At 53.9% G+C, this 20,114-nt stretch overlaps 2 protein-coding genes across 4 annotated transcripts in view; both read right to left on the bottom strand.

Annotated features, from left to right (window-relative positions):
- Nucleotides 1–5,643: 5,643 nt before the first annotated feature.
- On the bottom strand, nt 5,644–10,636 carry SLC27A3 (solute carrier family 27 member 3). 3 transcript variants are annotated; one of them, XR_015161049.1, is made up of 10 exons: nt 9,502–10,263; nt 8,931–9,140; nt 8,451–8,609; nt 7,754–7,878; nt 7,302–7,496; nt 7,101–7,148; nt 6,816–7,014; nt 6,486–6,583; nt 6,230–6,360; nt 5,644–5,959 (listed from the first exon to the last, which is right to left on the bottom strand). XR_015161049.1 is itself a non-coding variant. In XM_086392810.1 (10 exons), the coding sequence occupies exons 2-10, from the start codon at nt 9,094–9,096 to the stop codon at nt 5,783–5,785; spliced, it is 1,341 nt and encodes a 446-aa protein (XP_086248936.1). In that variant the 5' UTR covers nt 9,097–9,140; nt 10,438–10,636; the 3' UTR covers nt 5,644–5,782. The 3 variants fall into 3 exon arrangements, 2 of the variants coding, with proteins under 2 accessions (XP_086248936.1, XP_086248935.1); XM_086392810.1 differs by lacking the exon at nt 9,502–10,263 and adding an exon at nt 10,438–10,636 and having other exon boundaries at nt 7,101–7,191; XM_086392809.1 differs by having other exon boundaries at nt 7,101–7,191.
- Nucleotides 10,637–11,912: 1,276 nt separating this feature from the next.
- Nucleotides 11,913–20,114, bottom strand: part of INTS3 (integrator complex subunit 3) — a 39,820-nt gene continuing 31,618 nt past the window's right edge. The window contains exons 21-30 of the mRNA XM_086392808.1: nt 17,988–18,141; nt 16,928–16,996; nt 16,033–16,108; nt 15,437–15,550; nt 15,031–15,079; nt 13,853–14,020; nt 13,443–13,543; nt 13,247–13,319; nt 12,886–13,042; nt 11,913–12,772 (exon numbers count right to left, since the gene is read on the bottom strand). Coding sequence (XP_086248934.1) covers nt 12,695–12,772; nt 12,886–13,042; nt 13,247–13,319; nt 13,443–13,543; nt 13,853–14,020; nt 15,031–15,079; nt 15,437–15,550; nt 16,033–16,108; nt 16,928–16,996; nt 17,988–18,141 — 1,039 coding nt within the window. The 3' untranslated portion in view covers nt 11,913–12,694. The remainder of the gene's footprint in view (nt 12,773–12,885; nt 13,043–13,246; nt 13,320–13,442; nt 13,544–13,852; nt 14,021–15,030; nt 15,080–15,436; nt 15,551–16,032; nt 16,109–16,927; nt 16,997–17,987; nt 18,142–20,114) is intronic.

Here is a 20,114-nt window from a genome sequence, read left to right as displayed (position 1 = left end):
TCATAGTGACAATTGTTTCTTAATATCACCTTGTAACTAGTTCATAATCAAATTTCCCTGATTGTTTTAAAAAAAATGTCTTTTTACTCTTTGGACTACTCAGAACAAGGTCCATATTCTACACTACATTGGGTTATATCTTAAGGATCTAATTGAAGCAAGCCTTGCCCACCCCCCTCCCCACCACACCTCTCTCATATATCATTGAGTTATTGAAGATACTGGATAAATTTTCCACTAGAAGTACCTGCATTCTGGATCTGTTTATTTGCTGTTATTAAATATGTTCCTCTGTAAATGGATGTTGGCCCTAGAGACTTGGTTAGCTTCATGCTCCACTCTTATGAAAGAAACCTTACGGGCAGTGCTGTGCGCTGCATACTGCATCTCCAGGAGGCAAGAAACGCCTCGTGGGTGGGGTTCTCCTTTTAGTAATTCTAAGATTGACTGGTGGCGTCAGGTGGTGATAGTCTGATCCCTTGTAGAATTCCCTTTCAGGCTTTCATCTGATAGTTTTATTCATTGATGATCATTTCCTGTATTAGTGGTTGCAAAATGGTAATTTTCCAATTCTATCACTTTTTTCTCACTCATTAATTGGAAGTCATTTGTAAAGAACTTTCCCTCATCAACTAGGAGAATTTGGTGACCCTGAAATACAATTCTTGCAGTAAAGGAGGGACAAATGCTTATTAAAGGATAAATGCAAATTAAAGGACAAAATTCTTTCCTTTAATGGCCAGTATTCAGAGTAAGGCCTTGGTGCTCTACCCTACCTGTTTCTCTAACCCTCTAGCCCTTTATCTTCCTAGTCCCGATCAGTATCACTCTGAATGGCTACATTTCGTATGTTCAATGTTTCAAGTGCCTGCATTAATCTTTTCCCCAGGTTAGATCGCCCTGTCTTAGGCGACAGGAATGCTGGGAGCGTTGTGTGCTTTTGCTGTTTCCCCATTTTTTGATATCTTTGCTTTCTGGCACAAGATGCCCCAAGTCTCATCCTGAGTATCTCCTGTTGACCTGGAACCGACCTTTCCTCCAAGGACGTGCGCACCAGCACATATCACTGTTGTCACATAGTCTGTTGCTTCTAGGCTTTTTGAGTGACCTTATGAGATTTTTTACTTCACTTAATTTATACTTATATCTCTTTTTCTCTTGCTCTGAAAACAGTGATTCCTAATGTTTATTACTATACAATATGCCATAAAATAGTTTCAAATAATGCCGATTTTACTATCAATATGTACACACTAAATGAAATGCAACATATCTTCATATCTTTATTTGTCCTTGGGGAAAAACCAACTCTTGCCATATTCTCCCTGTATTTTAAAAGAACAAACTGTACTTCATCAAAAAATAAACAAACTGTACTTCATCAAAATTTAAAATCTTTATGTTTCAAAGGACATTATCAAGGAAGTGAAAAAACAAGGGAACTTGAGTCCAGAGTATATATTTAAAAAATTAAAAAAATAAAAACCCTAACAAAACAAAGAAATCTCACAACTCATCAATAAAAAGGCAAAAAACTCAATTAAAAAGCAAGGAGATAATCTGGATAGACATTTCTCCAAAGAACATATTCAAACGGCCAGTATGCACATGAAAAAATGTTCAGTGTTATTAGCCATCAGGGAAATGCAAATCAAAACCGCAGTAAGGTAGCTATCACGCCCACTATAACTGCTACAGGCAAAAGACAAATAATAACAAGTGGTAGTGAAGATGTAGAGAAACTGAAACCCTCATACCTTGCTGCCGGGACTGTAAGACGGTGCAGCCCCCTTGGAACAGTTTGGCAGTTCCTCTCAAAGTTAAACACAGAGTTTCTCTAAGACCCAGCAATTCCATTTCTAGATATACACCCAAAAGAGTTGAACACATTATGTCCACACAAACACTTGTACGTAAATGTTTATGGCAATATTATTCAAATAGTAAAAAAGTAGAAACAGCCCAAATTCCATCAACTGATGAATGGATAAACAGATTGTGGTATATACATCCAACAGAATGATTATTTGGCCATACGAAGGAACGAAGTACTGATACCTGCCACAACAGAGATGAATCTACCTCAAAAATGTTACACCAGGTGAAAGCCACCGGTACAGAAAATGTCACATATATGACCCCATTTATGTGAAATGTTCAGAACAAATAAATCCATAGAGACAATGCAGATTGGTGGCTGCCAGAAACAGGAGCGACAGGAAGAATGCTAATGGGTAGGGACTTCCTTGAGGGGGTAATGAAAACGTTCTAAGTTAGGTAGTGGCTATAGCTACACAAATCTATGAATATACTAGAAACACTAAACTTTTGAAAAGGGTAAATTGGATTACATCTCAATTGAAAAACAAAAACAATTTTCTTCCCACATTTGTTCCCTAAGAAGAAAACTTCCGTTACTTTGACCCTGTTCCCCAACTTGTCTCTTAATTTTAGCCAGAGCTGCAGGCGTCTCAGGTAATTCTCAGTGGTAATAAGTCTGCCTGCCAATGCAGGAAACGTGGGTTTGATCTCTGGGTCGGGAAGATCCCCTGGAGGAGGAAACGGTAACTCATTCCAGTATTCTTGCCAGGAGAATTCCATGGACATAGAAGCCTGGTGGGCTACAGTCCGTGGGGTGACAAGGACACGACTGAACACACACACACACTCACAGCCCATACACACACCCGGGGACGGGGCAGCAGTGCGCAGGCGCCTTTCTCTGTTGGAAGGAGGGGAGGGGCTCGCCCCGCCCATGTGGGATGACTCCGCCCACTCCCTAGCTTGCCCCGCCTCCCTCGCGCAAGGATGTGGGCGGCAGCGAGTGGCCGGCGCCAATCAGCGCCGGCGCCCCAGGTTCGGTTTCCGCGGGTGTGCGTGGCTACTCCTTGGAGCTTGCTGGCGCGTGGGCGCTCGGCAATGAGCAGGAGGACCTGGCGTGTTACTGCCTTTCCCCACATAATCGACTCAGGCAGCGCCGCATCCGGGGTGCTTTTTGCCAAGCCCTACTGGGAGCAGTCGCCAAGCGTCGCCGGGCCGTCCCCCTGACACTCCCTGTCCTTGCACGCGGGAAAACTGCTGCCCAGCGGCGGGGTAGAGACGAGGCCCTAGAACAGGGCAGTCTTTCTGTCAAGGGCCTCATAGTAAATATTTTATGCCTTTCAGGTCATACGGTCTCTGTCACAACTACTCTGTTTTTGTAGCAAAGAAGCAGCCATAGATAGTTTGTAAAGGAATGCACGTGGCCTGTTTCATTAAAACTACGCGTGGACTCTGAAGTCTGAATCCCATATATGTCGTGAAATATTCTTCTTTTGCTTTCTTCAGCCATCTAAAAATAAAAAAACCATTCTTAGCCTCTGGCTGTGAAAGAGCGTGGCTTGCCAATGCCAGCGCCCTTACTGGTTCCTGTATTTGTCGAGGACTCGTGGCCTAAGCAGCCCGGGGAATTCACTGACACAGAGCTGAGAACATTGCTCTGACTGAAGATGAGGTCAGACAGTTCTCTGATTCCACCACCCTCCCTTTCCAGTGCCCAGCATATCAGGGACAAGGGCCTGAGAAAGGGAACTTACCTCTTGAGGACCAACCTATCTCCGCAAATTTCTCATAATTTCATTTTATTTTATTCCTTTGGACTTTTTTGGTAGGAAAACTTAATTCTTTTGAAGTTTATTTTATATTTGATTATGGTAAATGGAAAACCTAATTCTTTTGGATCCAGAGTGTGCCGTCTTCCAGCCTCTCCATTTCAGGGGTTATATAGCCTCTGCAACAAAGCTGGTTCAGAGAGCTGCGATTCTGTCTGGAGGACAGCATGCCAACCTCAGCCACCTGGCTCAGCCCATTGGAACAGAAGCCCTTTTGCTGGCTGTCCTCTCCAAAGTGCAGCAGCTCAAAAGCAGGCATCATACAGGGACAGCTGATGTATTACATTCAGTATTTGTGGGTCTACAGAGGGAGGCATGGGGATAGGATTTAGGCCAGCTCTATTTGGTGGAGATATAATGTGGCTGGTCTGTAATTCTACATTTTCTAGTAGCCTTCTTTTTGTTGTTATTTAGTTGCAAAGTCGTGCCTGACTGTTTGAGATCCCATGGACTGTACCTGCCAGGCTCCTCTGTCCATAGGATACTCCAGGCAAGAACACTGGAGTGGGTATTCTCCAGGGGATCTTCCCATACCAAGGATCACACCTGTGTCTCCTGCACTGGCAGGCCGATTCTTTACTGCTAAGCCACCTTTACAAAAGGGAAACCCCCTTTACGAAGGTTAAAAATAAACAAGTGGAATACATTTAATATATTTTAACCCAATATTTTGACATGTAGCAATACAGAACAGTTATTAATGAAATATTTTTTTACCTTTATTTTGGGTCTTAAGTCTTTGCAACCTGGTCTGTAGCTCACACATCTTGTTGCAGACCAGCCACATGTCAAGCACTCAGTAAACACTGGCTGGTGGCCACCGTACTGTGCAGGACAGGTTTCAACCAAATGAGACAAGGGTTGGGTGCATCTCTGGTCTGTCTAGTCTGTTGGTGATCTGAACTGGGTTTGTTGGTGGAGGGTGGGACAAGGTGTATGTTTTGGAATAGGAGGGTGAGCCATAAGGACCCAAGATAGGTGATGGGGTGTGTCCCGTGACCTCTCACGTTGGGAGGAGGGTTTGGAGGGGGAAAGATCATCCAAAAAAAGTAGTAGAATTTTTTGTGGACCCACAGCTTAAAACAGAAGGGGAGTTTAGTTCTAAGACAAGCAGCAGTTTCATCATTTCAAGCTTTTAATATGATTAACTTTTTTTAAGCTATTTTGAATCAGTTTTATTTAAATTTTTTTTTTTTTTAATTTGGTGATGCAGCAACTTGGGAAACATCAGTTCCCCAACTAGGGACTGAACCCAGGCCACAGTAGTGAAAGCATGAATCCTAACCACCAGGGAACTCCCTGATGGCTAACCTTTTGGACGTCTCATTCAGGGGCTAAGGAGAGGCCCTTTTCCTTTTGATTTCCCCATCCCTCTGCCACCACAAGCATACATGTTTTTGAAGCCCTGCTCCAAGGAGGGCTTTCAGGCAAACTCTTCCCAGAAACTGCACTGCTACTTCTGGGAATACAGGACTACCTGTGGGTAAGATTCGGAACATCTGAGTTGCACTGAGACGCTGCACCCCTCCCCCTCAGGGAGTGGATAACAAAGCCAGTTTTGAGGGGTGAGGGGTGTCTGGAGGGTCCTTTCCCCCAAAATTAAGCCTCTGTTTTGCCCATTTAAGACCCTTCCCCAGGCCCCAACCACAGGTGAGTTTGTGGAGATGTTTGGCTGCCCGCAGGGGGCAGTGTTTCCAAACCTCTGTCCACTTAGGCCATTTGAGCGAACCCCTTGGGACCTCTAGCTCCCCAGAGGAAGCAGTGGGGGCCCCATGCTCAGGGAGTGAAACTGGGACAGAATACCCACAGCACAGACATCAGTCATCAGGGGTTTTCCAGGGACAAGGATCACACGGGGTCATCCGAGAGGAAAAATACCGAGGTCCAGACACTGAACTCAGGCCCAGAGTCCCGGCAGGAGTGCCTGTAGCTCTGACCGGGAGAAAATGTCAGTGAGAAAAGCAGTTCCACAAACAGATGGGAAAGCTGATACTGTGGAGCAGAAAGAGCCAGGGGACCTCTGGTCAAGTTTATTACAAAATACAGATTACAAATCTGGTATAGAAAAGATCCCCAACAGTGGTTCCCCAGCCCACACGGCCCCCCTGTCGGGTGCGCTGGCGTGGGGGCGCTCAGATGCGAAGGTCCCCGGCCAGGAGGGCGCTGTACCGGGCAGGTGTGAGTGGCAGGTAGGCGCCCCCCGCCTGGTCCAGAATGTAGAGCGGGTCGGACAGTGTGCTTGGGTCAAAGCCCTCTTTTGCCATTCGAACCTTCTGCTGCTTGAAGGTCTCTGTGGTGGCCAGGGACTCCTGGGGAAGGGGAGGTCAGAGGAGGCTGAAGGAAGGGGTATTCTGCCCCAGCAGTTCAGGGGAACTGCCTGAGTTTTGTGGAGGGGCAGGTCTGGGGAAAGAGGAGATGAGGCCCAGGTTTAGAGGAGAGGGTGACAGGGTCTGGGAAGGAACTGCTTTTTCTCTTCACAGAGTATGTTACGTGGGGGTCCTCCGGTGGAGTTTGGGAGACAGTGACTGCTGCAGACATACAGGGTGAGGTAAAGGGTCCGAGCAGGGGTGGCTGCTTACCTGGAGCCTTAGGAATCGAGGCCGGGCATAAGGTGGCAAGTTCTCAGAAACATGGGCATAGAGCTGCACAAGGTCCAAAGAGTGGGGGGGACGGAGAGCCAGGGCTGCCATCCCAGCCCGGCCTTCATGCCCTGGTGGGTGTGGGGGGCAGGGTCAGCCGTGGGAGCTGACCCCCACAAGGCCCTCTGCTCCCTGCACCCGACGTAACACCACTTCTGCTTGGTGGGCCTGGTGCCTCTCCCCACTGCCTGGGCACCTGGCACAGTGACTCCGTAGACGTTCACCTCCTGAAGAAAGTCCAGGGCCTCCAAGGCCTCGGCCACCTCGGTGGTGGCCACATTCTCCCCCTTCCACCTGCCAGAGATGGGAAACTGGGAGTCAGGGGGCAGGGCCTCCTGAGCTTGGTGGGGAGAGAAAGAGGCTGGGATGAGGGCGAGGTACCAGATGGTTTCGGGGAAGAAGCTAGAGGCTGGAGAGGAGAGGTTAGGTGAGAAGCTGGGTTGGTACACAGCTTAGAGGTTTAGAGGGTTTGGGTCCCAGAGATTCAGATGCCCGGGAGAAGAATCAGAGAGTGAGGGGCAGGTACCTGAAGGTATCTCCAGTACGATCATGGAAGCGAAGAAAGCCCTGGTTGTCGCAGACTAACAGGTCCCCGGTGTTGAAGAAAACATCCCCAGGCTGGAAGACGTGCTTCAGCAGCTTTCCCCGGGCCAGCTCTGGGCCCCCAGCGTAGCCCAGGAATGGTGACTGCTGGCTCACAGGGGCCACCAGCAGGCCTGGCTCACCTGGCAGAGCCACCGGGGTCAGGGGTGCCCGCCCCCCACGCCACTCTCCAAGTACACCATCCCGCCCACCCCACCTGGACACAAACCTGGAGACGTGGCCACACAGTGCCCCTGGGTGTCCCGAACTGGCTCCCCTGTGGTGACATCATAGCGAATCAAAGAGAAGGGGAAGACATGCTGGGGGAAGGGAGACCCAGGGACTGGGTCACTTCCGGTGCATGAGCCCCCTCCCCACTAACTCCCCCCTCACTGTCCCCCAGATTTCCTGGCTTCCTCCTGCAACTCACCTTGTAAAGCCAGGAGGCACGCCCCACAGCGCCCTGTTGTCCGGTGTAGTTGAAAGTGGCCACGTTGCCCTCGGTCAGCCCGTACGTCTCCAGCACCTGCAGGGGCCCGAAGCGCCGCACAAAGCGCTCCCAGGTGTCCGGGCGCAGCCCACTTCCCACCACCAGCCGGACCTTATGTCCACGTTCTGCCTTGTTCTGAGACAGGTGGGAAGAGCGGCAGGAGCTTCAGCCTCCAGATGCTGGCCAGCTCCCCTTCTCCTCGACGCCCTTCACTGTGACCGCCTTCAGGTGCCCTAAGCATCCAAGTCCGACCACCCAGGCTCCTTCTCCCCCCTTCCGTTCTCTTCTTTTTGCTTCCTCTCTCTGACTCTCAAGACAATGGTCTCAGTGGCCCCTGCCAACTGCCCACCTCCCTGCCGCCGTGGCTCCGCCCAGGATCTGCGCCCACGCACCGGGGGCTGGTTGACGAGGTATCGGCATAATTCCCCGATGTACTGGAACACCGTCACCCTGTGCTGCTGGCAGTCCTCCCAGAACTGGCCAGCTGAGAACTTGGACTTCAGCACCACTGTGGCCCCTGCCAGGATGAGGGGGGGAGAGGAGGAAGGAAGGAGGCGAGGTTATAGCTGGAGGGGGGCGTGGGGTCCTGACTCCCTTCTTCCCAGATACTAGCCTTCACTATAGTGTAATTCCTTGAAAGACCAGGCTGTGACAGTCATACTTGCCACAGGCCAAGCTGGCCCTCATCCCTTCCCACCTGTAATTTAGGGAGGTGAGCGCCCTGTCCCCACTTCCATCCTAACGCAGTCCATTCTCTGAACCCTGCCCCCAGGTCTCAACCCTCTTCTCCATTTGCCCCTTCCTGGGCTGACATTCACAGCCCTCCCATCCCCTGGCCTTTGGAGCCTGGAGTTCCACGAACTGCATGCCCCCCCTGGTTGCTCAGCCTGTAGGTCTGTGCAGGTGATGCTTCTCCATTGAACCAGGAGCTCCTGTAGAGGAGACCCAGCCTCCTTCCTCTCCATTCTCCACCCTGAAGGGCTCAGGAAGCATCCCCAGGTGAGCACACCACAGTAGGAACTTAGAGGTTTGCTGGCATTAAGCACTTGCCAGAGGGCTGAATGAGGGGTTGGGGCGGGGGAGACTGACCAATGCCCAAGCATCCCACGATGCCCAACAGGGAGCCAGACATGTGGTAGAGTGGGAGGGCGAGGTAGATCACATCCTCCTGGTGGGCACCACACAGCTGGTAGAATGCCTGGCATTGCAGGATCTTCAGGTGACTGATCCGAGCAGCCTTGGGGAGGCCTGGGGGTGGGGGCAGGGGAGGTCAGGGAAGGGTCTGAACCCAAGCCTTGTCTCCCCCTTTGCCCCTGCTGGTTTCCCGCAGCAAGAGGCACAGGCAAGGCTGAAACTGAGAAGGCAGGCCGCGATGTCCCAGAAATGAGGGACGTTCAGGGAAGTGGAGAAATGAAGAGGGGTGGGAGGGTTGCCGAGGTAGTGGCCCCTGGGATCACCCTTCTCCCTGGGGGCTGTGGAGCAGTGGCCTAGGAGCCCAGGAGGTCACAGTTCCTGGTCCCAGGCCCCTGCCTTCCTTGGCTTTAGATTCTGGGAGGTAAATATGCTCACCCGTGGTGCCGGAGGTGAAGATATACAGGCATGTGTCCGTCATGTTCTGGGGGGCAGACAGGTACCCGGGCACTGGCCCATCCACTTCAGCGGAGGCCTCAGCCAGAAAATCGCTGATTCCAGCAGGACGGGTGTCAGAGCCCACAGTCCACAGGTGAAGCCCCATGGCTCTCAGGGCCGGCAGATCAGGCTCCAGGGACTCCAAGAATTCTGGATGGGGTGGGAAAGCACAGCCCCGCAGTTTCACCCGACCCAGAAGACTCCCCACCCTTTACCCTATTTGTGCCCCCACCCCCGACTCGCACAGTTCCCGAATAAGGAAGGCTGAAGAGGACAGGACCGACGTCCCATCATGGGCCTGGGACCTGGAGCCCAAGTCTTGGGAAATCCTTGGGAAACCAGAAAGAGACCCAGCTGCCTCCCGTCACAAGCCCGAAGAACTCTTTTCCGCACCGCTTCCGAACCCCCTGGAGAGAGTGCGGCCTCCTCTCCAGCCCACTCCCGCTCGGCCCTCGGCACGCCCCTTTCCGTGGCTGGCCCCGCCCCCGCCTGTCGGGCGCTCGGTCCTTACCTGGCGCCAGCACCAGCGCACGGGCGCCGCAGCTGCGGAGGCAGTGCTGTAGGGGACCCCGGCGCAGAGCGGTGGGCACAAAGGCCGTGCGCAGGCCGGCCTTGGCCAGCCCGAACCAGAGCCACAGGAACTCTGGGCAGGCGGGGAGCAGCAGCGCCACGGTGGCCCCAGGTGCCAGAGGGGCCGCGCCATCCCCTTCCCGCACGGCCCGCGCCGCGCCGCTTCCGGCCGCCTGGTCTCTGGCGCAGTGCGCCTCCCGCTCGCCTTCCCCGGCGCCCCCCGTGCCTCCGCCGCCGAGTCCCCCATCCCAGCCTCGCGCGCGCAAAAAGGCGCGCGCAGCCCGGTTGCTGTGGCGCTCGGCCTCCGCGTAGCTAAAGCGCTGCGCGCCGTGAATGAGAAAGGTGTGCGCCGGTCGCTGCCGGGCCAGCTGCGCGAGGCGCCAGGCCAGGCTGCAGCCCCCCTCAGGACCTTCTGGGTCGGCGGCAGCCGCGGCCAGAGCGCGCGCTCGAAGGGCCCGTTTGCAGCGTAGGGCGCGCATCGTGAAGGCCAAGTCTGCCGCGAGCCAGCGCAACCTAGACCAGATGCGCAGTGGCAGCAGCAGCAGCGGCAGCAGCAGCAGCAGCAGGAGTAGCAGCAGGAGAGAGGCCATGGTGCCTGCTTCCTCCACTCGGCCAGGTCTGGCCCCAGCAGCTCGCAGACAGGCCCGATACTCCCTTCCGACAAACTGGGGCCGCTGGTCTAGCGCTCAGACCTCTCCTTCCCGGGAGCGCGCGCGCTGGCACACGCCCCTTCCCACCCAGCCCCCCTCCCCACGGGCGAAGAGCGGACGCCCGGCAGGAGTGCTAGTGGGGGGCGGCCCCGCAGCCCGGCCCTTCCCAGAGCTACGCTCCGCCCCAGGCGCGCTCCCTCCCGGACCTCTCGCGGCCCGCACCCTACCAGCTCCTGGGCGGTGCTCAAGCCTTCTCTAAATCCCAGGATCGGGTGTTTCAAGGCTTTCTGTAGGACAGACTAGACATCAGCTGGACTTTGGACCCCCGGTCAGAGAGTCAGGGCACTAAGACCCAAGTCCATCATTCCCTTTTCCCTCTCATTTTCACTGGATGACGGGAGGGTGGCACTACTCTCCCAGGAGACTGAAGAACTCGGCCTCCTGCCCACATGGTGCTGCAAGTTGCGGCATGGCACGTTGGCCAGACCCATGCCCTCCCTCCAGCTGCCAGCAGCAGCAACCCCAGGAGATGGGTGGGGGCCGAGAGTGAAGTAGGGGAGAGGTGGAGGCCCAGACAGCCAGATTTCTGGAGGGGCCTCGGCGGCAGAGGCCCCTCCCTTTGGGCAAAGGGACAATAATTGGGGCTAGCCAGCCAATGCTTTCCATCCTGGTTTTAATTGGGGCAGAGGAAACGGGGGAAGGAGAGAGGGGAAGCAAAAGAGGCCTCCGGCAGTTTAAGCTTTCAAAGGAAGGAGCAGCAGCTTTGAGGGATGGGAAAACCTGGATTCTGTAAAAGACAAATTTGCCGGCTGAACAGGAGGAGCTGTCTGCAGTCAGCCCAAACTTCACTCCTTTCTCTTCAGCCTGCCACTCAAGCACCCAGGACAGCAGCAGAACAAAAGCAGAGCCAAGGAGCTTTTCCGGTGGTACACAGGGATGGGCAAGTGGCTAGACAGGAAGAGGGTTCCTTCTCTCAGGTATCTGAACTCTCTACACCAGGCACACGTATTAGCAACCCCTGACCGACCCAACGGAAAAGGCAATGGCAACCCACTCCAGTACTATTGCCTGGAAAATCCCATGGATGGAGGAGCCTGGTAGGCTGCAGCCCATGAGGTCGCTAAGAGTCCGACACAACTGAGCGACTTCACTTTCACTTTTCACTTCATGCATTGGAGAAAGAAATGGCAACCCACTCCAGTGTTCTTGCCTGGAGAATCCCAGGGATGGGGGAGCCTGGTAGGCTGCCGTCTATGGGGTCACACAGAGTCGGACACGACTGAAGTGACTTAGCAGCAGCAGCAGCCCCACCCAACCCCAGCCCAAGCAGGTGGTCCTCCAGTAGCTGGTAAGCATTAGAGTATGACACACTAGCTTCTAGAAGGCAGCTATGCTCACCACTACACCACCAATGTAACACTAGCATTCCGGAAGCTTCTGTAAGCCTCTAGTTTCGTGAGAGATGGATAAGGACAGACAGGCTTCTGGGAGATGGTACAGCATTGATTTCTGCCTGGACAGGTCAGCACCTGGCCTGCACAGCCAGCAGCAGCAAGAAGGATGTGGGGGTTAAAGCCAACTCCCTCCTGCTCTGGACAAGAAGGGGGCGGGCAGGAAGCGAGAAGGGGAAGAAGGGTGCCAATTAAATCAAGACCACCGGTACATGCACAGGGTAAGTGGGGGCAGCAGCTCTGGCACAGAAGAGGTTCTGGCTTGTTTTATTGTCATTTAAAAACAACTTTTAAAATGCGATTATCTCTGCCAAAAAAAGAAAAAGACAAGACAGACAGATCCAAGGAAATGGGACCATTTGACAGTTCTGTGGAACATGTCTCTGGGACTCCCAGGGCTCTGGCCCCGAGTGAGGTGCCAACTTTGGGTCAGCACAAGCCTCCAGGGCACCCCGGGTGGGGCTGTGGCCTCCCTCTCAGATTCCTTCCTGAACACCTGTGGCACCCGGCCCTCAGAGAGGAAAAGGCGACGTGAGCACATCACAGATTAAATGCTCATTTCACACTGATGTACAGAGGGCAACTATAAAATGCCTATTCAGAGCAGATCAAGACCTGAAAGGGGAGCGGGGAGGGGCGCGCACACACAGTTTTCACTCTCATCCTAGCCTCTGTGGCCACCCCTCGGCCATTTCTGTCCTCTACTGAAATAGCTTTTGGGGAGGCTGGGGGAGGGGGCGAGGACTTCCTCCACAGTCCAGGCTTCGCACAGCCTCTGGCTTCAGTGGGAGCCCAGTATCAGTGGGAGCAGCAGCGCCGGGGCTGCGGGCCCCAGAGAGGAGGGGGTGGGGCTGGGGGCTGCACGGCAGCTTCTCATGAGGGCTGGGCTCCAGGAGGCAGCTCGTCCTTCTCCCCAGGTGAGCTCTGGGATGGGGACAGGCTGCTTCCCCTACGATCTCCCCAGCCTCTGTTAACCTCTGATTCACCAAGGAGGGGAGGGCAGTCCAACTGGGGGTGGACGGGGAACAGGGCCTCAGTCACTGTCAGACCCCACTGCAGAAGACCCTTTCCGTTTCCTCTTGGTAGGCTTCGGTTTTGTGTCTTCTTCCTCCTGGGAGAGAGAGGAGGGAGAGTCGCTAGCACGGGCAGCTGCCAGGCCCAGCTCCGCCCGCACCCGGCCTCTCCCTGCATCCCGTGCGTGGCATGCTCGGCCAGGGGTCTCACCGAGGCACTGCTGGAGCCAGACTCCTCCTCAGCATTGGGCGGCTGGGTGGCATTCTTTCGACTTCGGGGGCTGGACAGAGCGGCTTTTCGCCGGCTCTTGGGTGGCTTGGTGGAAGAGTCCTCGTATTCCTCGGCCAGGGAGAAGAGATCGCTGAACCTGAGGGGGAGAAGGAACGCTCGGAGGGTGGGTGTCCCGGCCCCAGGGCCATCCTCCCACCCTGTCTCTGCCCTCACGCCAGGGTCTCTTATTTGTTTTCAAGCACCTGGTCTTGCCGGAGACTAAGTTTGTGTCCCCAGAAGGCCACCCTCACCCAACCCCTCCCCCACTCCTTCTCAAGGCCACAAGTGCAAGGAGCCTCACTTCATCTTGTGGGCTTCATCACAGCTCGCCTGGACATGCTGCAGAGCCTGCAGAATTGGGGTCTGGCTGAAAACTAGAGGGAGAAGGGAGAGCAGGGAAGGGGAACAGTGAGGTGTCTGCGAGCTGCCCCACCCGGATCCACAGGTGGTCTGGGTCGGGCGGCGCCATGCAGGCGGGAGAGGGCAGGGAAGCGTACAGTTCTGCTTGGTGTTGGTCAGGTTGAGACGCAGATTGTCCAGGTGCTCCAAGATCTGCTCCAGGGTCAGCTGGGCCAGCTTGCTGCTCGAACTCCTCAGGCTGCGGGGAAGTCAGGAGAGTGAGTCTGAGCTTGGGGTGCGGGTTCCGGGAGCATGGACAGCCTCCCCCACTGGGGTTCCTCCTTAGGACAGAGGCAGCCCCTACAGAGGAAGGAGGACAGGACTGGGAGGGGCCGGGCAGCGTAATGGAGGTGGCTTAGGGACCAAAGACGGGGCACAAGAAGACGACGACGGGGCCACGGTGGTCCTGCACGCAGGCTGCTTCACACCACTAGGTGTCGCCCGCAAGCCGGGCCGGGACAAACTGGACCGCCCTGCCGCCTGCCCGTGGGCGCCGGGAGGGTCCCACCTCTGCCTCTTGCGCGGGAGGCTGTTGTTCTTGATGAGCAGGGACTTGATATGCTCAGCCAGCAGCTCGTCATGCTTCATGCACCAGTGCCTCAGGATGCTGGTGGTGAACTGGTCGTCAGGGTGGCAGGGCCGGCTCAGCACCATCTTTACCATCTCCTCGCTGGGCCTGGGGGCAAGAGCGGGGTGCGGGCAGGGGCGCCTGGCTCACACAGCTGACCACAGGAACCCCTGGCACTCTCTCATGGACTTTTCCCCAAAACCCTGGCCTCCCTACCCCTGTCCCACCCCAGACTTGTGGTAGCTTTCTACTCTCACATCCTTCTCCCTCTTCTCTTTGGGCCAAGGAATGCCTGGTTTCATCTTCTGCAGAAGCCAGAAGACAAGAAGCGAGTCTTTTCAGTTTCTGTGGCAGCAGAAGGTGCGTGCGTGTGTGCTGGGAAGGAGCCCCACTCAGTCTCCCCAACGCTGCCCAGAGCAGTCAAGAAGTGGGCCGGGGAGGCAAAGGGACAAGTTTGTGGGGTGTGAATGCTCCCTGTGCCCTGCCTAGCTGGAGCAGTGGGCCACCCTGGTATCGAGCCCAAGGAAGGGACACGTGGCCCTCCAACTTTCCCACTTCCAGTCTCTCAACCAAGAAAGGAGAAAAGGCGGAAAGACAGAAAGAAGGTGGGAAGGAAAAGGTGCACAGCTGCTGCTCCATTCACCTGGGGTTTTGGAACAGTGCCTGACAGAGGGAGGGGCCTCTGCCCATTCACCCTCTACACCCCACCCCTGTTCATCTGCCCGCGCTGCAGGGGGAGGCAAGGGACAGTGTGTGGCTCCTCCACTCTGACCCTTCCTCCTCTAGCACTGGCCTCGTGGTAGCCTCAGGGGCGAGGGGGAGGGGAGCAGGAGCCACCGGGGATTAGAACTGCTGCGGCAGCAGGAAACAGGGATGTCCGGTCCCCACCTCTGCAGGCAGCTCCTGGTGGGCAGGGGGGTAAAGTCGAGAGGAAGCCCAGATCCCAGGGGACCTGCTTATTTGTAAATCACTTTGGGGGAAGGGTGGAATAAGCAGATGTCAACAACAGGAAAAAACAGGCAGCAAAGGAGCAGGACAAGAGCCCTTTGTGTGACAGCACCTCTTGGTGTGTGCAGAGTGGGGACCAAAGAGCCCCCAGGGGCGGGGGCAGAACTCACTTCTCTCTTCGGAGCTGAAGCAGCAGACAGGACAGGGCCTCTGGGTGCTCTATGGGGGAGGTAGAGACTGTTCAGAGGAGCACAGAATTCCGGAAAGAAACTCTGGCACCTCCCCCATCCCCCAACCGCAGCTACTGGCAGGAGTAAAGACAATCTTCAACAAGAAACCAGGAAGAGCGACCCCCAGCCCCCCGCCACCTGAGCCCAGTTCAGCACCTGGCTTGGAGGGGGGTGCAGGACACGCCTAAGGAGCAGAGGTGACTTAGGGGGCCTGCCTTTCTGCACTCGGCATTCTGCTGGGAAGGGGAGCTGTGGATCTGGACTGATCTAAGAAGAAGCCCGGAGGCCCAAGCCCTGGAGTGTCCTCTCCTCTCCAGTCACATTTCCCGCCCATGACCCTACTCACCCTTGTACTTGAGGTGCTGCAGGATGGGGATTATGGTCTCCAGGGGGATGTTGTGGGCCAGGAAGAGCTGCCAGGCACAGTACTGCTCAAAGGTTTCCCAGTCCAAGCTCTGGACTGAGTAGACAGAGAAGAGACACACGTATTCACATTCTGTCACACGCACAGAAGGCTAACCCACTGACTATCAGCACCTCACGCAAGGATGTACAGGGGTGGGAACAGCGAGCCTAAAACCATAGGTACTTTCCCTTTCATGCAAAGCACACTTCCAAAGCCTTCATATAGCTTCTGTATTCTCATCACCCTGAGGCCAGGTCAAGGAACTTTTACAGAGCCAAAGAACAGATCCAAACAGATACTGCCAAAGGCCCACGGCAGGCTGGAAGGACCTTCTACCTCATTCTCAGCCCCAGAGCCAGCTTTTCTGTTACTAGAAAGTACACAACCACCTCTGGGAGATAGTGAAGGACAGGGAAGCTTGGCATGCTACAGTTCATCAGGTTGCAGAGAGTTGGACACAACTGAGCAACTGATCAAGTACACAGGGCTGCCACCCCTCTCATCTCCCAGGGAACCTCAGGGCTTGGCACACTTACTGAGTATATTGAGGACTGAGTCTTTTCGAAACATGACCAGGTTCCCCATCATTACGTGGCAGACCAGCTCCTGAAGCTAAAGGGGATGAGGAAGAAGGCAGAAACCATTGGTTTTAAAAGAGGCCAGGAAGCTAGTATGGAAAGAGAAGCAGAAGAGCTCATTTAGGGAAAAATCAGAGGAAGTGAAACCCAAGTCATAAAGGAATGGGAAGGAAAAGGCACACGATGGACACCGGGACCCTGAAGGACTCAGGGGGCTGGCAAAGGAGCAACTGGCTTCAGTGGGGACCAGACCCCCCTGTTCAGAGCAAAAACCATTACAAAAATGCCATCCCTCACGTCCTGATGGCAGAGTGAGAAGAGGCAACCTCTCTGCTTGGATGTAGCCTGGGCCCCTGATCCATCCCAGCCTGTGCTGAGGGGGGCAGGGCCATGGGTGGCTGTATTACAGGTGTGGGGAGGAGAACAGCACAGGTAGGAGGGCTTTTGTGGGAAGGAGCAGAAATGGGACCCCAGTTTAGGACTGAGGAGGGACCATAAGCCAAGCTACAGCCTCGTAGGGATGTATGCATGAAAGGTCAGCTACAAGTGGTCTGACCATTTTTGTTCTGAGCCAAGGGGAGACCAACGGAGAGCTGGAAACATCCCCTCGTTTCCCTGAAGAACAGGAGTGCCCCCAAAGCATGGAGAATAAGGGGAACCCCCAGCAGGACTGGCCTATACCCAGCCTGCCACCCTGGGGCTCCACGTTCCTTCCCAGCCCCTGGGGCCGAAGGTACACAACAGTGGCTGCCAGGAGCAGGGCACCTGTGGGCAGGACTCCCTCTCTGCAGGCAGGAGGGGGGAGCAGGGCCCTGTGTCCCCAGGCCTCTCAGGATGACAGCTCTGTGTTCACCTGTGCTGAGTCAATAACAGCCACGATCATGTTGAGCAGCTCCCCGCTCCGCAAGGTCTCATCTGGAAACTGGAGGAAAAGAGGGAAAGAAGGGCAGAAGTCCAAAGTGCACCCCTCAGCTTTCCCCTCACAGCCCATCCCCACTCCCTACACGCTCAGGGCGTGCTGGGCTAGCCAGACATGGGGTCCTGACATAAATCTCTAACAAAGATCCAGTAGCTCTGAGGCTGGGAATTTAATCCTTAAAGAACCCAAGGATTTAAATGTGTGTGTCCACACAGTGAGTATGAGTGTGTAAGGAAAGGAACGGGGAGCCACCTAGAGACAAAGCTAGAGCTCAGTGGGACTGGATGTGATGTTAGTTCTGCGAGAAGCGACGACAGAATTAGCATTTGCATCTCTGGCAGCAAAGAAATCCAGTGTGTGCCGACCCCTGCCAAAGAAGGTACAGAGAGTGTGTGTGTTTGGGGAGGGTGTGGGGTGCGGGGTGCGCAGGGCCCCTTCTGGAGAGGGGAGGGGTGCTGGGCATGAGCGCCCTTCCTCCCTTGGGTGTCTGGCTGGCATCACACTTCTTCCTGTGATGCCCACACCCTGTGCCCCGATTTCCCTGTTCCTGGGAACTCTCACCCAGAGGAGGAAAAAGAGCAGTTATCTCCTCCTATGCCCCAGTTCCTAGAGAAGACTCAGTAAACAAGGGAAATGGGAGCCGAGTCTCCACTACAGAGGCCCTGGTCTTTCGGCCAGAGAGCTTGAGTATGTGGACGTGGATCTGGCTGGGAGCCCTGTCTGTCCTGGGTCCAGGGGATGGGGCCAAAGCAGAGGGGACACGTGGACAGGCCCAGACCTAGCGCACAGGACAAGAATTCTGTGGGTTTTAGACATTTTTCAACTTGATGGAGTGAGGCAGGAGGGGACGGCTGTGGTGTGGGAGAAGGGGCCTACTGAGGCCAGCAGCGGAGGGTAGAGGAGGGTGAGGGTTGTGTGCAACGAGATGATGCGGTCTCCCCTGAGCCCACCGGCACTACTGTGCCGTCCCAGGGACACAGATCGAGGTGCTGACCTCTGTGTAGATGGAGGGCGTGAGGTGGCACAGCAGTCGCACATCATCCTCCTGGCAGGCCTTCATGTCCATCATTAAGCAGGTATGCAGGTCGCCCAGCTGGGTGGCCTGGGCAAATGACTCGTACAGGTTCATCTTCCCAGCGGCGGCTTTGCTGCAAGACCAGGCGCGCCTCAGCCAGCAGCCTGACCCCGGCCTCAAACAAGCCCTAAGTAGACCCCACTCTAGAACCCCTTACTGCCCTGGATGTCCTGGGCTCACGTGTCTCATGGCCCTCCCTGGCCCTCCTCAGAGACTCGGTGACTATGGAAATCAGGAGACACTCCTTTCTCCCCAGCTTTCCCCCATGTTTCAGACAGGGCTCAGACCACAGTCAGTGAAGTTACTACCTGGTAAGAGTAACGAACAGGGAAAGAGAGAGGGCTCACATCAGGTTAGAGAAAGCTTTCTCTCTTGTTCTTTGGGCTCTAAGCAATGAAGGCAATAATACCTACAGATACCTGCTGCCAAGTCGCTTCAGTCGTGTCCGACTCTGTGCGACCCCATAGACGGCAGCCCACCAGGCTCCCCCGTCCCTGGGATTCTCCAGGCAAGAACACTGGAGTGGGTTGCCATCTCCTTCTCCAATGCATGAAAGTGAAAAGTGAAAGTGAAGTCGCTCAGTTGTGTCTGACTCTTGGAGACCCCATGGACTGTAGCCTACCAGGCTCCTCCGTCCATGGGATTTTCCAGGCGAGAGTACTGGAGTGGGTCGCCATTGCCTTCTCCACAGATACCTACCTCACACCATATGCAAAAAACTTAACTTAAAATGGGTCACAGGCCTAAATGTAAGAACTGAAATTACATAACTCTTACAAGAAAACAGGAGTAAATCTCAAATGACAAAGGAAAAAAAAAAAAAACAGGACTTGATCAACATTTAAAACTTTTGTGTTTGAAAAGATACCATCAAGAAAGTGAAGTAAGCCAGAAGGAAAAACACCAATACAGTATACTAACGCATATATGTGGAATTTAGAAAGATGGTAACAATAACCCTGTGTACGAGACAGCAAAAGAGACACTGATGTATAGAACAGTCTTATGGACTCTGTGGGAGAGGGAGAGGGTGGCAAGATTTGGGAGAATGGCATTGAAACACGTAAAATATCATGTATGAAACAAGATGCCAGTCCAGGTTCAATGCACGATACTGGATGCTTGGGGCTAGTGCACTGGGACGACCCAGAGGGATGGTATGGGGAGGGAAGAGGGAGGAGGGTTCAGGATGGGGAACACATGTATACCTGTGGTGGATTCATTTTGATATTTGGCAAAACTAATACAATTATGTAAAGTTTAAAAATAAAATTAAAAAAAAAAAAGAAAGAAAGTGAAGAGGCAACCTACAGAATAGGAAAAAATGTTTACAAACCATATACTTGATAAAGGACATCTACATAGAATATCTGAAGAACTCTTAAAAACCCACAAGAAAAAGATAAATACCCAATTGAAAAATAAGAGATTAAAACAGAGTTTTTTCCCAAAGAAAATGCAAACGGCCAATAAGCACATGAAAAGATGCTCAACATCATTTGCTGTCAGGAGACGCAAATCAAAACGAGGATGAGAGGCCACTTCACGCCCACTAGGCTGGCTATCCTCGAAAGCCAACAACTGCTGGGGAGCACGAGGAGAAATCAGCTCTCACACGATGCTGGTGGAAACAAAGTGCTCGCGTCACTTCGGCAAGCAGTCTGGCAATTCTCACAGATGGAAAAACAGTTACCGCTGGACACAGCAATGCAACTTCTAGGTATATACTCAGGAAAACTGAAAACATCTGTCCGTGCAAAAATCTGTACGTGAACGTTCACAGCAGCTCTATTCACAACAAACAAAAAAGCGGAAACAACCCAAATGACCATCAACAGGTGAATGGGTAAATAACTTGTGGTAATGTCCCAGAACTGGATTATTTGGTCATAAGAAAGAATGAAGTACAGATACACACTACAATGGGATAAACCTTGAAAACACTGGGCTAAGTGAAAACAGTCAGTCATGAAAACTCAGACACTGTATGATTCCATTTATACGAACTATCCAGAATAAGTAAACCTACAGAAACAGAAAAGTGGA

Source organism: Bos grunniens, chromosome 3 (genome assembly GCF_055505025.1).
Source record: "Bos grunniens cultivar Pamir isolate PY7600 chromosome 3, Bosgru_T2T1.0, whole genome shotgun sequence".
NCBI classification, from domain to species: Eukaryota; Metazoa; Chordata; class Mammalia; order Artiodactyla; family Bovidae; genus Bos; species Bos grunniens.
Note: the sequence above shows the minus strand (reverse complement) of the source record. Positions and strands in the feature narration are given on the sequence as shown.

Bases quoted from the DNA above. Each gene is read 5' to 3' on its own strand.
- SLC27A3 (XM_086392809.1), bottom strand. From the start codon at position 10,150: ATGGCCTCTCTCCTGCTGCTACTCCTGCTGCTGCTGCTGCTGCCGCTG. The intron at 7,497-7,753 runs GTGCGTGGGCGC...CACCTGTCTCAG, and splicing joins ACCTCGTCAACCAGCCCCCG to AACAAGGCAGAACGTGGACA. The intron at 6,584-6,815 runs GTACCTGCCCCT...CATCTCTGGCAG, and splicing joins CGTACTGGAGATACCTTCAG to GTGGAAGGGGGAGAATGTGG.